We start from the raw sequence: 14,112 nt of genomic DNA on the forward strand, positions 1-14,112 counted from the left end.
TATCAAAGCCCTAGGCCCTTTTGTTTTTAGAAGAAGATTTTCAAAGTTTTTCCCTATATAAGTCTATATAAACAATGTGACCCCCAGGGCGGGGCCATATTATATCCTAGGGGCATAATTTGAACAATCTTGGTAGAGGCCCACTAGATGATGCTACATACTAAATATCAAAGCCCTAGGCCTTTTGGTTTTGGACAAGAAGATTTTCAAAGTTTTTTCCCTATATAAGTATATATAAACCATGTGACCCCCGGGGTCGGGCCAAATTTGACCCTAGGGGGATAATTTGAATAATCTTGGTAGAGGCCCGCTAGATGATGCTACATACCAAATATCAAAGCCCTAGACCTTGTGGTTTTGGACAAGAAGACTTTTAAAGTTTTTCCTTTTGGTTGCCATGGCAACCAGAGTTATGTACGGAATTCAATTCTCTGAACAAGAAGACCATCCAAGGATCATCCCTGTCAAGTTCCATCAAAATTGGCTTGGTGGTTTAGGAGATGTTGTTTAAAGGAAAGTGTGGACGGACGGGCGAACGACGGACGGACGCCGGACGGTGAGCGGTAACAATAGCTCACTCTGAGCCTTTGGCTCAGGTGAGTTAAAAACTGGTAATAATTGTCTTATGTATACTAATTCAGCTGAGTAACAGTCGAGATGTTTGGCTGACATTCAACTCATTTCTGCGTGTGTCGGTTTGCAAATGCGTCAGCGAGCCACGCCTATCGTACCTAAATATTGATGAAACTGGCGGAGAATCGTAAATGTGCTGCTTTATAAAGATGTTGCATCTGTGTGGTGCGAAATAAATGGGAAAGAATTATATTTAACATAGTATTACACTGTTTTTTCTACAGATATTTCTCAATAATACCGAGAAAGTGGTCACAGATATTGCTAGGCATCTATTATATATTTGTTAAAAATCATTAAAACTTATGCGGCCAATTTCACAATTAAAATAGCTTATAAACTTTATATATTGTCCATTTGTTTAATTACCTGGTAACTTCTCTGGTGCAAATTCAAGTTTTTCTGAACCGAGATCTGCATTAACAATTTCTTCATCTCCGCTGTTTTCTTTCCTTTTTTCTATTGGGCCAGTTGAACACTCTTTAATGACATAATGGCATTCATCACGGATTGAGCGATTCAGTCCTTCACACAGCTTTAACAGTATGGCTTCCAGTTCTTTTGTACACTTTTCGTAAGCCATTTTATCCATGGAAGTTGATGAATCATGTACCACCTCGTTTCTCAAGTCTCTAAGATTTGTAATTGCATTACTTTCTTCTATGGTGAGACTTGTCCGAAAAAGCTGTAGAATAACCGTCGTTGAAAGTGTTATGTCCCAAGTGCATACATCTAGGATTCCATCTCTCGGATAGAGCTTCATATAACCTGACCGCGGCAGTCTGCGTTTAAAGAGGGGTTCATTCTCCTTTAACAAAATGTCAAGTGTTCTGCCCGTATTGTTTGTCTCCCTTTCTAGTATTCCTCTCAATATTAATAGTCCTCCTTTTCCAATGAGTAGATAGTAGCGGAGATATCTTTCATTGCCTTCAGTTGCCATAACTATATAAAGAAGGAATTGCAATGACAGTCAAATGTTAAAACACTTTGAAAATACTTCGAAAAACTAAAGAAAAAAACATACATTACAGACAGAATCGTCACTAAGTGATGGAAGAAACTAATCAGTGAATGACAACAGACGATCTGTACATTTGAATTTAAGCTTTAAATTTAAGTGAAATGGGGTAGTGAGAGATGTATACAAGGTTGATTCGTTAAGATCCATTAAGCTATTTTAGAACTGAAGTTGTTTATAAAGGTTATTTTGTTTTATCTTTCATAAGATTGCCAATTTACAGTAGATAAGGACCATCTAAATGAATTTGGAAGATGTCAAGAAATACAATGTGCTTACTAAGAATTCAGGGGAACAGAACCATACAAAATTTGTTTGTTTGGTTTGCAAGTGCCATCAACATGATTCGAGTCAATCTGCGACTCCATATGCTCTTTTAGGCATCATTTCAGGCACTACCAACCTGTCAAATCTGGGAGAGGTCTATTTCGGTATGCAACAGATCACACGTGGTACAGATCTAATTGTTCTGTTTTAGCTCTTGTACTCCATATGTAAAACGGAGCGGAACCATTTTACAGGACCATGCTACAGATAAAACTATTTAAATCTTTCTTTGTGTATGGGAGGGAGGACAAGTTTAAACAACATTAAAGGCCTATGTAGGAATGCTTCGGATAACGTTTGGTGATTCCCAGGGTGCCCCCTTAGGACATTATTTCAGGCACAGGCGTGCACCTAGGTAAAATTAAGGACCTTCTGTAAGTAAATTTGATCACCATTTAACATGGAAGAATTCGAGGTTCCGAACCAACAGCAGTGAGAGGCATATGATTTGAAATCAGTTACTTAAACAAATTTCCCACACAGCAACGTCTCATATACTAATGGAGCGTTTTGAGAATTATCATTATCGAGCGAGTTTTGCGTTTGTGTGATATTGTAACAGACCGACAAATCTACCCTTAGTTTAAACATATTTATTCGCCAATAATTTTTACATACATATAGTTCACAACAGATAATACAATGAACTGACGAGTGGAAATTGAACCGGAAGCAAATTGCTTATTGAAAGGTTCGTTCCACTCGTTCGTTCTACCCTTGTCGTTTGTACATTTGTTCGTGATGATTTGGTGTGCTTTTATCTATTTTTTCTCTATCAAAAGTACTAGTTTGTCACGTTTTGTACGCATTCATGAAGTTATTTATTACACTTGATTTCATTGGATCAAATAAGAGAAACGTCCGATCTTTGCATTTTATGTTACAAGAGTATTCAATGGCCTTCTGCCGGGATTCAAACATGGCCGTATAATCCGGCGTCACCGAAACTAGCCAGTCCGTTACATTGTTTTTACTTATTTATAGCACTTTGGATTGTACTTAAAATCTAGATAAAATAGAAAAAGTGAAAACTCCACAATACTTGGGTTCACACTTCATCTCCAAACCCAATGGCCAGATTTCAAAGAAACACTTCTTAGAGTGATTGGTGTATGGCCAAGTTGTTTGTATCATCGTTATATCCTGTTTCACGCCTGGTAAAAAAACAGAGCTACCTCTTTCAGAGGTGTACGGTAAATCGCTCTGTCGCAACTTCCGAGCTAGCGATTGTCGCGAGAAGAAAACGTAAACAAACGTGACACGGTGTATACGCATATCGGATCCCTCTCTGTGGAAAATGATAAAACGGATCCCTCTCTGTTCGCGCACAGGACACTCCTGGTGGTAAACAATAAACTCCAACGTCTATGGCAAGCCAACTGTCCAATAATTATGTGAACCCCGGTTCTTGGGTCGAAAAACTAGGATTAACGATCGATAAACTAGGTTTTTCGAACGTAAAACTAGGTTTTTCAAATACTAACCTATATTTTCGAATGAAAACATCAGATACCGGGCGTAAACCATTGTTTACGCTCGTGAACCCAGTTTTACGTTCGATAAACTAGGTTTCTCGATTGAACTATAAATTTCGGCCGTTATCCTATGTTTACGACCGTAAACCTGGGTTTACGAACGTGAACCTACGTTTACGAGTGTGAACTATGGTTTACGACATTATCCTATGTTTTCGCTCGAAAAAATAGGTTAGTATTTGAAAAACCTGGTTTTACGTTTGAAAAACCTGGTTTATCGAACGTAAACCTAAGTTCACGTTCGTAAACATAGGTTCACGCTCGAGAATATAGGTTCAGGTCCGTAAACTATATGGTTCACGGTGTAAACATAGATTCACGTCCGTAAACATAGGTTCATGGCCGTAAACCCATGTTCACGCCCGAAATTCATTGTTGATTCTATAATCCTAATATATCGACCGTAAACCATGGTTTACGTTTGATAAACTAGGTTTCTCGATTGAACTATGAGTTTCGGTCGTTATCCTATGTTTACGATCGTTATCCTATGTTTATGCTTGTAAACCCCGGTTCACGCTCGTAAACCATAGTTTACGAACGTGAACCTATGTTAACGACCGTGAACTGGGGTTTACAATCGTGAACCTACTTTTCCGAGCGTGAACTATGGTTTACGGCGTTATCCTAAGTTTTCGCTCGAAAATATCGGTTAGTATTCGAAAAACCTAGTTTTACGTTCGAAAAACCTAGTTTATCGATCGTTAATCCTAGTTTTTCGACCGTGAACTAGGGTTCACGTAATTATTGGACAACTGGCTTGCCATAAAGTTACAAATCGATAAACACGGTTTTACGAAGGAAAACTGTAGTTCACGGCCGTAAACCTAGGTTCACGCTCGTAAATACAGGTTCACGACCGTAAACATAGGTTTACGGCCGAAATTGATAGTTGATTTCATAATCCTAGTATATCAGTCGTAAACCATGGTTTACGTTCGATAAACTAGGTTTCTCGATTAAACTATGAATTTCGGTCGTTATCCTATGTTTACGACCGTAAACTTGGTTTACGAACGTGAACCTACGTTTACGAGCGTGAACTATGGATTACGATGTTATTCTATGTTTTCGCTCGAAAAAATAGGTAAGTATTTGAAAAACCTGGTTTTAAGTTTGAAAAACCTGGTTTATCGAACGTAAACCTAAGTTCACGCTCGTAAACCCAAGCTCACGTTCGTAAACATAGGTTCACGCTCGAAAATATAGGTTCAGGTCCGTAAACTATGGTTCACGGTCGTAAACATAGGTTCATGACCGTAAACCCATGTTCACGCCCGAAATTCATTGTTAATTCTATAATCCTAATATATCGACCGTAAATCATGGTTTACGTTTGATAAACTAGGTTTCTCGATTGAACTATGAGTTTCGGTCGTTATCCTATGTTTATGATCGTTATCCTATGTTTACGCTCGTAAACCCCGGTTCACGCTCGTAAACCATAGTTTACGAACGTGAACCTATGTTTACGACTGTGAACTGGGGTTTACAATCGTGAACCTACTTTTACGAGCGTGAACTATGGTTCACGGCGTTATCCTATGTTTTCGCTCGAAATTATAGGTTAGTATTTGAAAAACCTATTTTTACGTTCGAAAAACCTAGTTTATCGATCGTTAATCCTAGTTTTTCGGCCGTGAACTAGGGTTCACGTAATTATTGGACAAATGGCTTGCCATAAACGTCAGGGAGATCAGAAAATCGAAAGTTTTGTCCTGAACACATTTTTATGCATAAAAAAAACATATAAAGCATGGAATGACGTAGCTGTATACCATTGCCTTTTTATCGTTACATTTGTTTTATCAGTTGACACAAGTCCAAACGAAGATGGAATGTAGACGGAGGGTACTGAGCTCGGATGAACATCTTGCGATGTTTATGAAATTTACAATACGACTATTCTTGAATATAGCAAGTATCTGGTACCTTGGATGTGAAGTCGTTGATCCCATCTTACTTGTAGATACACTTTGTGTGGTTATTTTCATCATATTTTCTTAAAAACGCCCTACTTTCGATTTCATTAATGCACGGGACTCCTCTCAGTCGGTACAGAGAATCAAGCGTGATCCTGTGAGGCAAAACTGAGCCGATTGAGAGGGATTCCGTGCATTAACGAAATCGAAAGCTGAGCGGGTGTTTTTTAAGGAAATACATGTATAATGAAAACAAAACACATATTGTGTATTTACAAATAAGACGGGATCAACGGCTTCACATCTAAGGTATTAGATATTTGCTATATTCAAGAAAAGTTGTATTTAAGTTTCATAAACATCGCACGATGTTCACCCAAGCCTATACCTCGGGCTACATTCCATTTTCGTTTGAACTTGTGTCAACTGATACCACAAATGTAACGAGAAAAACAATGGTATATAGCTACGTCATTCCGTGGTTCATGTTTTTTTATGCACAAACCTGTGTTCAGTGTATCCAATATCAACAAGAGCTTGTCGGACACGAAATGCCCCTCTTGATGCATTCAGTAATTGCACAAGGAACAGAAATTATTTGCTCACTGTAAACAAAAAATCTACTGTTCTGATTCAATGTGACATTGACCTTTGACCTATTGACCTCAAAATCAACAGAGGTCATCTGCTGGCCATAATCAACCTCCCTATCAAGTTTAGTGATTCTAGGCCCAAGCGTTCTCAAGGTATCGTCCGGAAAGGGTTTAACTGTTCTGTGTCAATGTGACCTTGACCTTTAGCTGACAAACCTCAAAATCTATAGAGGTCATCTACAGGTCATGATAAACCTCCCTATCACGTTTCATGATCCTAGACCCAAGCGTTCTCAAGTTATTGTCTGGAAACGGTTTAAATGTTCCGGGTCACTGTGACCTTGACCTTTGACCTACTGACCTTAAAATCAATAGGAGTCATCTGCTGGTCATGATGAACCTCTCTATCATCTTTCATGACCCTTGGCCTAAGCGTTCTCAAGTTATCGTCTTCAGAAACCGTTTAACTGTTCCTGGCCAAACTGACCTTGAACTTTGACCAAATGACCTCAAAATGAATAGAGGCCATCTGCTGGTCATGGTCAATCCCCCTATCAATTTTCCTGATCCTAGGCCCAAGCGTTCTTGAGTTATCGCCCGGAAACCGTTTTACTGTTCCTGGTCACTGTGACCTTGACCTTTGACCTACTGACCTCAAAATCAATAGGGGTCATCTGCTGTCATGACCAACCTCCCTATCAACTTTCACGATCCTAGGCCCAAGCAATCTTGAGTTATCATCCGGAAACCGTTTAATTGTTCCGGGTCACTGTGACCTTGAACTTTCACATACTGGCCTCAAAATCAATAGGGGTCATCTGCTGTCATGACCAACCTCCCTATCAACTTTCAGGATCCTAGGCCTAAGCGTTCTTGAGTTATCATCCGGAAACCGTTTTACTGTTCAGGGTCACTGTGACCTTGACCTTTGACATACAGATCTCAAAATCAATAGGGGTCATCTGCAGATGATGACCAACCTTCTTATCACCTTTCTTGATCCTAGGCCCAAGCGTTTTTGCGTTAACATCCAGAAACGGATTGGTCTACATACAGACCGACCGACCGACCGACCGACCGACCTCTGCAAAACAATATACCCCTCCTTCTTTGAAGAGGGGGGGGGCATAAAAATCGGGGAATGGAGAGCGATGTAGATTTGATTTAACTTTACAGACAACTTAAAATTGATAAATGTATTTCTGATTTGTTGTCGTGGCGATATTTACCAAATAGTCTGATCTAGCTGTGAATTTTGCCAATTCGCCATGAAAGCATATTCATCGTCACATAATTGCCTTTTAACTGGTATCAAGTAGCAAACCGACTAGGCATGAGGTAGCCCTAAGGTACACAATTAATTTGAAATTAAAATCTGCATCGAAAATCGTTTTGGCGTCGAAATATTTACACTCTGTTGTGAGAGACAGCTCTGTCGTCAAGGAGATAGCTCTGTCTTCATACGCTAACATCGGTCGTGAGAATTGATTTTCCAAGTATTGATATAGCGGTTTCCTTAGGCTATATTGCACAATTTTGAATATTTATACATTCTGTTTATTTTATTAATTGTAATGCAGGCAATATTGGCATTTGTTAACGTTTGGTTTCGTTGCAGATGGGTGTATTTAAGACTTTAGAATGAAAACCCCCACAACATTTACGGCAAGATCAGAAGAAGCCATTGAATACAAGTACACCAACATTCCATGAAAAAGAAAACTGGTAGGTAAAACAAGTTCATTCAAATATCCTCTTTTCAAAGAAAAAAAAACAAGACTGCTGACGTCATCCCCACATAAAGTTAATCTGCCTCTTTCAGAAACGACAAGTAAGAGCAATACAGGATGTTATCAAAAAGAAGTAGTTTAAATAAACAGAAATACAAAGAGACAGTTTGTGACCAGGTACTTAGTGATGAAGAGGAAACAGGGGAATACACTGAAAGTAACAACTATCAACTGTGAAGGATGTACAGACAGTTTAGGTTGGAGACAATGTATATAAAAAGTTTGATGATGTTATTTAAGAAATGAAAGAACGCAATCTCAAGACGGAATATTTGTCTTTTCTTATGTTCTTAAGAAAAAAGGAAAAACAAGAGGGCCATGAAGGCCCTGTATCGCTCACCTGACCTATTGACCTAAAGATCATTAAGATAGTTTCATTAAGATATGGTCATAAATGTGGCCTCTAAAATGTTAACTAACTTTTCCTTTGATTTGACCTGGTGACCTAGTTTTTGACCTCATATGACCCAGATTCGAACTTGATCTAAAGATAATCAAGATTTACATTCTGACTAAGTTTCATGAAGATACAGTCATAAAAGTGGCCTCTAGAGTGTTAACAAGCTTTTTCTTTGATTTGACCCGGTGACCTAGTTTTTGACCCCACCTGACCCAGATTTAAATATGACCTATAGATCATCAAGATTAAAGATATGATCATAAATGTGGCCTCTAGAGTGTTAACTACCTTTTCCTTTGCTTTGACCTGGTTACCTAGTTTTTGACCCGACATAACCCAAATTAAAATATTTTCTAAAGATAATCAAGTTTAACATTCTGACTAAGTTTCATGAAGATATAAACATAAATATGGCCTCTAGAGTGTTAACAAGCTTTTCCTTTTATTTGACCTGGTGACCTAGTTTTTAACCTCACCTAACCCAGCTATAAATCATCAAGGTTAAAATTTTGACTAAGTTTTATTAAGATATGGTCATAAATGTGGCCTCTACAGTGTAAACTAGCTTTTCCTTTGATTTGACCTGGTGACGTAGTTTTTAATCTTACATAACCTAGATTCAAACTGGACCTTACGATCATCAATATTAACATTCTTTCCAAGTTTCATGAAGATACAGTCATAAATGCGGCCTCTACAGTGTTAACAATATTTTCCTTTGATTTGACCTGGTGACCTTGTTTTTGAACCCAGATAACCCAATATCAAACCCGTCTACGATTTTATTAAGGGTAACATTCTGACCAAGTTTCATTAAGATTGGACCAAAATTGTGACCTCTAGAGTGTTAAAAAGCTTTTCCTTTGATTTGACCTGGTGACCTAGTTTTTAACCCCAGATAACCCAATATCAAACTCGTCCAAGATTTTATTAAGGGTAATATTCTGACCAAGTTTCATTAAGATTGGGCCAAAAAAGTGACCTCTAGAGTGTTAACACAGTCAAATCGTTGACGACGGACGGACGGACGACGAACGACGACGGACGACGGACACAGGGCGATCACTAAAGCTCACCTTTGAGCACTTCGTGCTCAGGTGAGCTAAAAATAAGTAACCTTGCTTTTCTTTTATAATTCATGTTTGTTGTTTGGTTGAAAACATGATCATTTAAAATTTACATTTTACAAGAATTAAAAAGGCTGCGATTTCAGTTACGGTATGTATAATTCAAAGGTTGCTATTTCAATGCGTATACTGTTAACACACTAGATACGTAATAATAAGTAATAATAAGTCTCCAATAAATTCAATCTAGTCGATTGGTAAAGACAAATCTTAATGTCTAAACTAGATTTATAAAAGCATTTGAACGTTCACGAACATTGATAAAATCGCAACGTCTCTGTTAAAAGAAAAAAAACATATATTTAAGAAATATTCTAACACGATCCGATTCATTTTCCTTTAAAACAAAGACGGTTGAAAACAGTGAATTATTATTCAACAATTCACTGTTCTGACGTCACAAATATTACGTCATAGCGTCAAACGGCAAAAGAAACCGATTGAAAACGGGCAAATATTAAATGAATGCCGTCAACACACTGGATAACCGGCTATCTTGACGCCCGCTGGAAATGTAACTCAGCTGGAAATGTAACGCAGCTGTAAATAGGTAGGTAAAGTTTTTCATTTATTTCTATTAAAACGAAGCCAGTTCTTGCAAATCAACTTGACAGTTTTATCAAGGAATGACCATTGCTTACATTTACAATTTCTGGGCCAAAAACGATCGTTATGTTTTGAGATATTCGCTAACAATTTCTTCACTTTGAAAAATCGAGCAAAAATCCAAAGTTTTGCGCAAATTGTTTTGTTTATGAACAACCTGTGAAACATTTTTTCATCTGGTTGAACAGATGTGTCCTTTCGGAACACCTGTGTGAAGTTTCCGGGTTCTACGTTATTCCTGAAAAAGTATATTAGCCGTTAAATAGGCATGGTCGAAAAAAAAAAGACTGTCGAAAACGGCCGCTAGTGCTGTCGTTGAACTCAGATGTTAGCATTTATAGACTATCCATTAACTCCGATGATTTTGAATACTTTTGTAAGTAAAAAGTATTACTGGCAGTGATTTGACGGAAACGTAATTATTTTTAAAATTGGCACTTTCATTTCAAGAGGCTTTAGGACTATATTCCTTCACACCCGGGCTGAATTTAAACGTAGTTCACGCGTTCTTGCCATTTTTCCAGCATGCGAAAGCCAACCATATATTTTTTTGCAGTTACACCGAAGCAATATAGTACATATTGCAATTTTGCCAGCTTTTGATGGTGGAGGAAAACCACTACAGGTGCCTCCGGGCTACTACAGAAAGTAATTTCACCTCGGGTTTTGCAAGTGCAAATGATTGCTTCTGGCCACCAGTCCTTGATGGTGCTAGATGGTGTATAATATTATTTGCTCATACATAATTATTTAATTGCTCCTAATGTAAATCTGCTATTTTGTTTTATTCATAAATACCCTTTCAACAAATACCAGTTTATTCATGGTCTAAAACTGCAAGTTGTTGATGTATAGAGGCAAACGATTGAAAACGACTGTTTCAAATCTAAATAAGCAGTACTTTGCAAATCTCACATGAATGTTAATTAGTTATTTCTTAGCATGGCAGTCACATGTAGCTTTAATCAACATATAACAAGGTAGATCGGAACTGTTCTTTGCTTGTTTACGATCTTACGATAACGGATCCCAGAATTTATGTCACAAGAGTTATCCCCTTTTGTGCAGTTTACGCATTTGCTCTTTCTGTCTTACACTGTTATTTTGTACAACGGTAGGTATTGTATATTGTTTCACATACATAATGTCTTTTGTTTAAAAATAAAAGTTTTACGCATACACAGTATTATAAGCCATAAATAAGCTGCCATAAAACACAGACTTTTAGTGTATTCGTGTATAGATCTTATCTACTAAGATTCGTGTATAAATGTGACTCAGAGGTACAATGATAGCCTACTGATTTGTACTGCCAATCCCGTACTTCAAAACATGATAGAGGTCATTTGGATATCTTAGATCCAAAAATCAATTAGAGGACAAGTTCAGGTTCTGCACACGAGGAAATTGTTCACGTGCATGTAGAATCAGATTCCGGACAAGACACTGCGGGCGGACGAACGGACAGACGAAAGGAACTAAGCAACTTTTAGACCCTAAACCAAACGGACAATGATAATGAAATCAACCAGAATTACTCGACAAGGCAATAAGGACCATACATAAGTATATTCAAACTGTTTACGGACTGCAAGTATACACATTTTACACAAATTAACGACGAAAGAAGTCGCAAAAACACAGACAGACAAAACAGATCCAAAATATACATAAAGAAGAGACTCTACGGGGCATATTACATGTCTACAAGGCATTTTTTTTTACTTTGATACAGCTGTATTCTCGATAGCCGACAGCTGACTTCAACGACTGCCTTTTGCAAATACAGCGGCCGTTTTCGACAGTCTTTTTTTTTTCGACCATGCCTATTTAACGGCTAATATACTTTTTCAGGAATAACGTAGAACCCGGAAACTTCACACAGGTGTTCCGAAAGGACACATCTGTTCAACCAGATGAAAAAATGTTTCACAGGTTGTTCATAAACAAAACAATTTGCGCAAAACTTTGGATTTTTGCTCGATTTTTCAAAGTGAAGAAATTGTTAGCGAATATCTCAAAACATAACGATCGTTTTTGGCCCAGAAATTGTAAATGTAAGCAATGGTCATTCCTTGATAAAACTGTCAAGTTGATTTGCAAGAATTGGCTTCGTTTTAATAGAAATAAATGAAAAACTTTACCTACCTATTTACAGCTGCGTTACATTTCCAGCTGAGTTACATTTCCAGCGGGCGTCAAGATAGCCGGTTATCCAGTGTGGTCAAGGAGGTATTTGAAAGTCCCTGGTAACGTGTTAGAGTCGAAATAACACATCTCATTTAGTGATTTGCTTTTGAATAAAATCACTGTTTGTCCTTCAGATTCGTATTATTATATCACTCGGGCTGCGCCCTCGTAATATAATTCCTTCGCATCTGAACTCCAAACAAACGGTTTCTTTTCCAGCGCGCCGCTATGCCATTTGACGCCATGACGTAATGATTGTGACGTCAGAACAGTGAATTGTTGTATGATAATTCACTGTTTTCAGCCTTCTTTGTTTAATAGGAAAATGAATCGGATTGTGTTATATTAGAATTACATGCAATGTCCTCAACGAAAGGTAATTATGGATTTGATTTTACTAGTATAATTTGCAATGTGAATACAATTCAGAGCCACTGTTATGAAACTTTGAACTATCTAGGTAAATGGAGTTGGTTCAATTTCTGCAGCAGCCTACTGCTACTGTTTGGCTATTAGAGACAGGAAAATTATGTTTCTCAGGTTTCTGAGCGCAAGGATAAGCAACACCCTGTAGGCCTAAACTCGTCTACAGTTTTAAAGATGCTAATTTCATTAATAGAGAGGAATAGTAGCATATAATGTAGATTCTAAGAAATTATAACCGCCCGCTTAGCTCAATAAAGAGAGTGCATCTGTGGACCGTGTTGGGTTTGATCCCACGGTGAGGCGTATGTTCTCCAATGACAATTTGACACTGTGGCTAAAATCATTCGTCCTTCGTCTCTGATACAATGATTCGTGTATATTAGTTGGCAGTTATTTGCGGAGAGCAAGTTAGTGCTGGTTCAGAATCCAGGAACGCTGCTCAGATTGAATAACTGAAATACTATCGGACAATGGCATTAAGTCCAAAATTATAAATACATGTAAATCAATCTAAGAAAATATACAGCAAGATGTATCATACAAATGTTGTTTAAATATAAAAGGGATATAACTGAACTGTATCTCGTAACTGGACATAACCACTGTCCTGTTACGTTTATTACTTTCAAGACGAATGAGTTGAATTAACTTTAAATCAGAACTATCTCCTTGGCGACATGACTATCTCTTTGTCGACAGAGCTGCCTCTCGCAACAAAATGTAAATATTTCTACTCTAAAACGATTTTCAGTACAAATTCTAATTCCAAATGTAAAGTATACATAAGAATTATCTCAAGCCTACTCGGATCCCTTCTTGATATCAGTTTGAAGGCAAACATTTGACCATTAAAGTGCTTTCATAACGAAATGGTCCTGTTCACAGCTCAACTATTTGGTAAATATCGCCACAGCCACAAATCAGAAAAAATTTGCTAACTCTAAGTTTTCTGGAAAGTTAAATCTACATCGCCTACCATTCCCCGATTTTTGATATTTGATTCAATGCTTGTAAAAGTGCAAAACAATTGATGACACTCGCCGTTGTTAACGGCTTTTTCTCGCGACATATGCTAGGTCGGAAGTTACGACAGAATGATTTACCGTATACCTCTGAAAGAGGTAGCTCTGTTGTTTACAAGACGTGAGTTTGGATTGAACTATTTATTATGGAGAAATACACTTCAAAAGAATGCGGAACACAACATTTAATGAGTAGTTGTAGTAGGACAGGATAGGGCGGATGGATGGGCAGACGGACAAATAGATAGCTTCCGGAGTAAGTTTAAAAAATATCTAGAAATTCGCAAACTCCTAAAACTAATATCATTTTTACTTTCTAGGATAATTTCAAAGTCCGCATCCCGTATTTCTTCTTTTCCCCCTGTTTTTGCTACCCACTCGTCCTCTATACAAATTACCACAAAAAACACATTAATCAAACACGGGAATTAAGTTAGTATCTGTCTTATATTTAGTAACTTGTACAAACATACAACTACCGTCTATTGTAGAGAAAATACATCAAAAGATAACACTCTAAAAC

General features: G+C 37.7%; 1 protein-coding gene across 1 annotated transcript in view; it reads right to left on the reverse strand.

Moving 5' to 3' along the window:
• Positions 1–14,112, reverse strand: part of LOC123546678 (uncharacterized) — a 56,100-nt gene that overhangs the window by 36,354 nt on the left and 5,634 nt on the right. The window contains exon 2 of the mRNA XM_053550450.1: positions 1,003–1,575. Within this exon, the coding sequence (XP_053406425.1) occupies positions 1,003–1,573 (571 nt within the window). The 5' untranslated portion in view covers positions 1,574–1,575. The remainder of the gene's footprint in view (positions 1–1,002; positions 1,576–14,112) is intronic.

Source organism: Mercenaria mercenaria, chromosome 9 (genome assembly GCF_021730395.1).
Source record: "Mercenaria mercenaria strain notata chromosome 9, MADL_Memer_1, whole genome shotgun sequence".
Taxonomy (NCBI): Eukaryota; Metazoa; Mollusca; class Bivalvia; order Venerida; family Veneridae; genus Mercenaria; species Mercenaria mercenaria.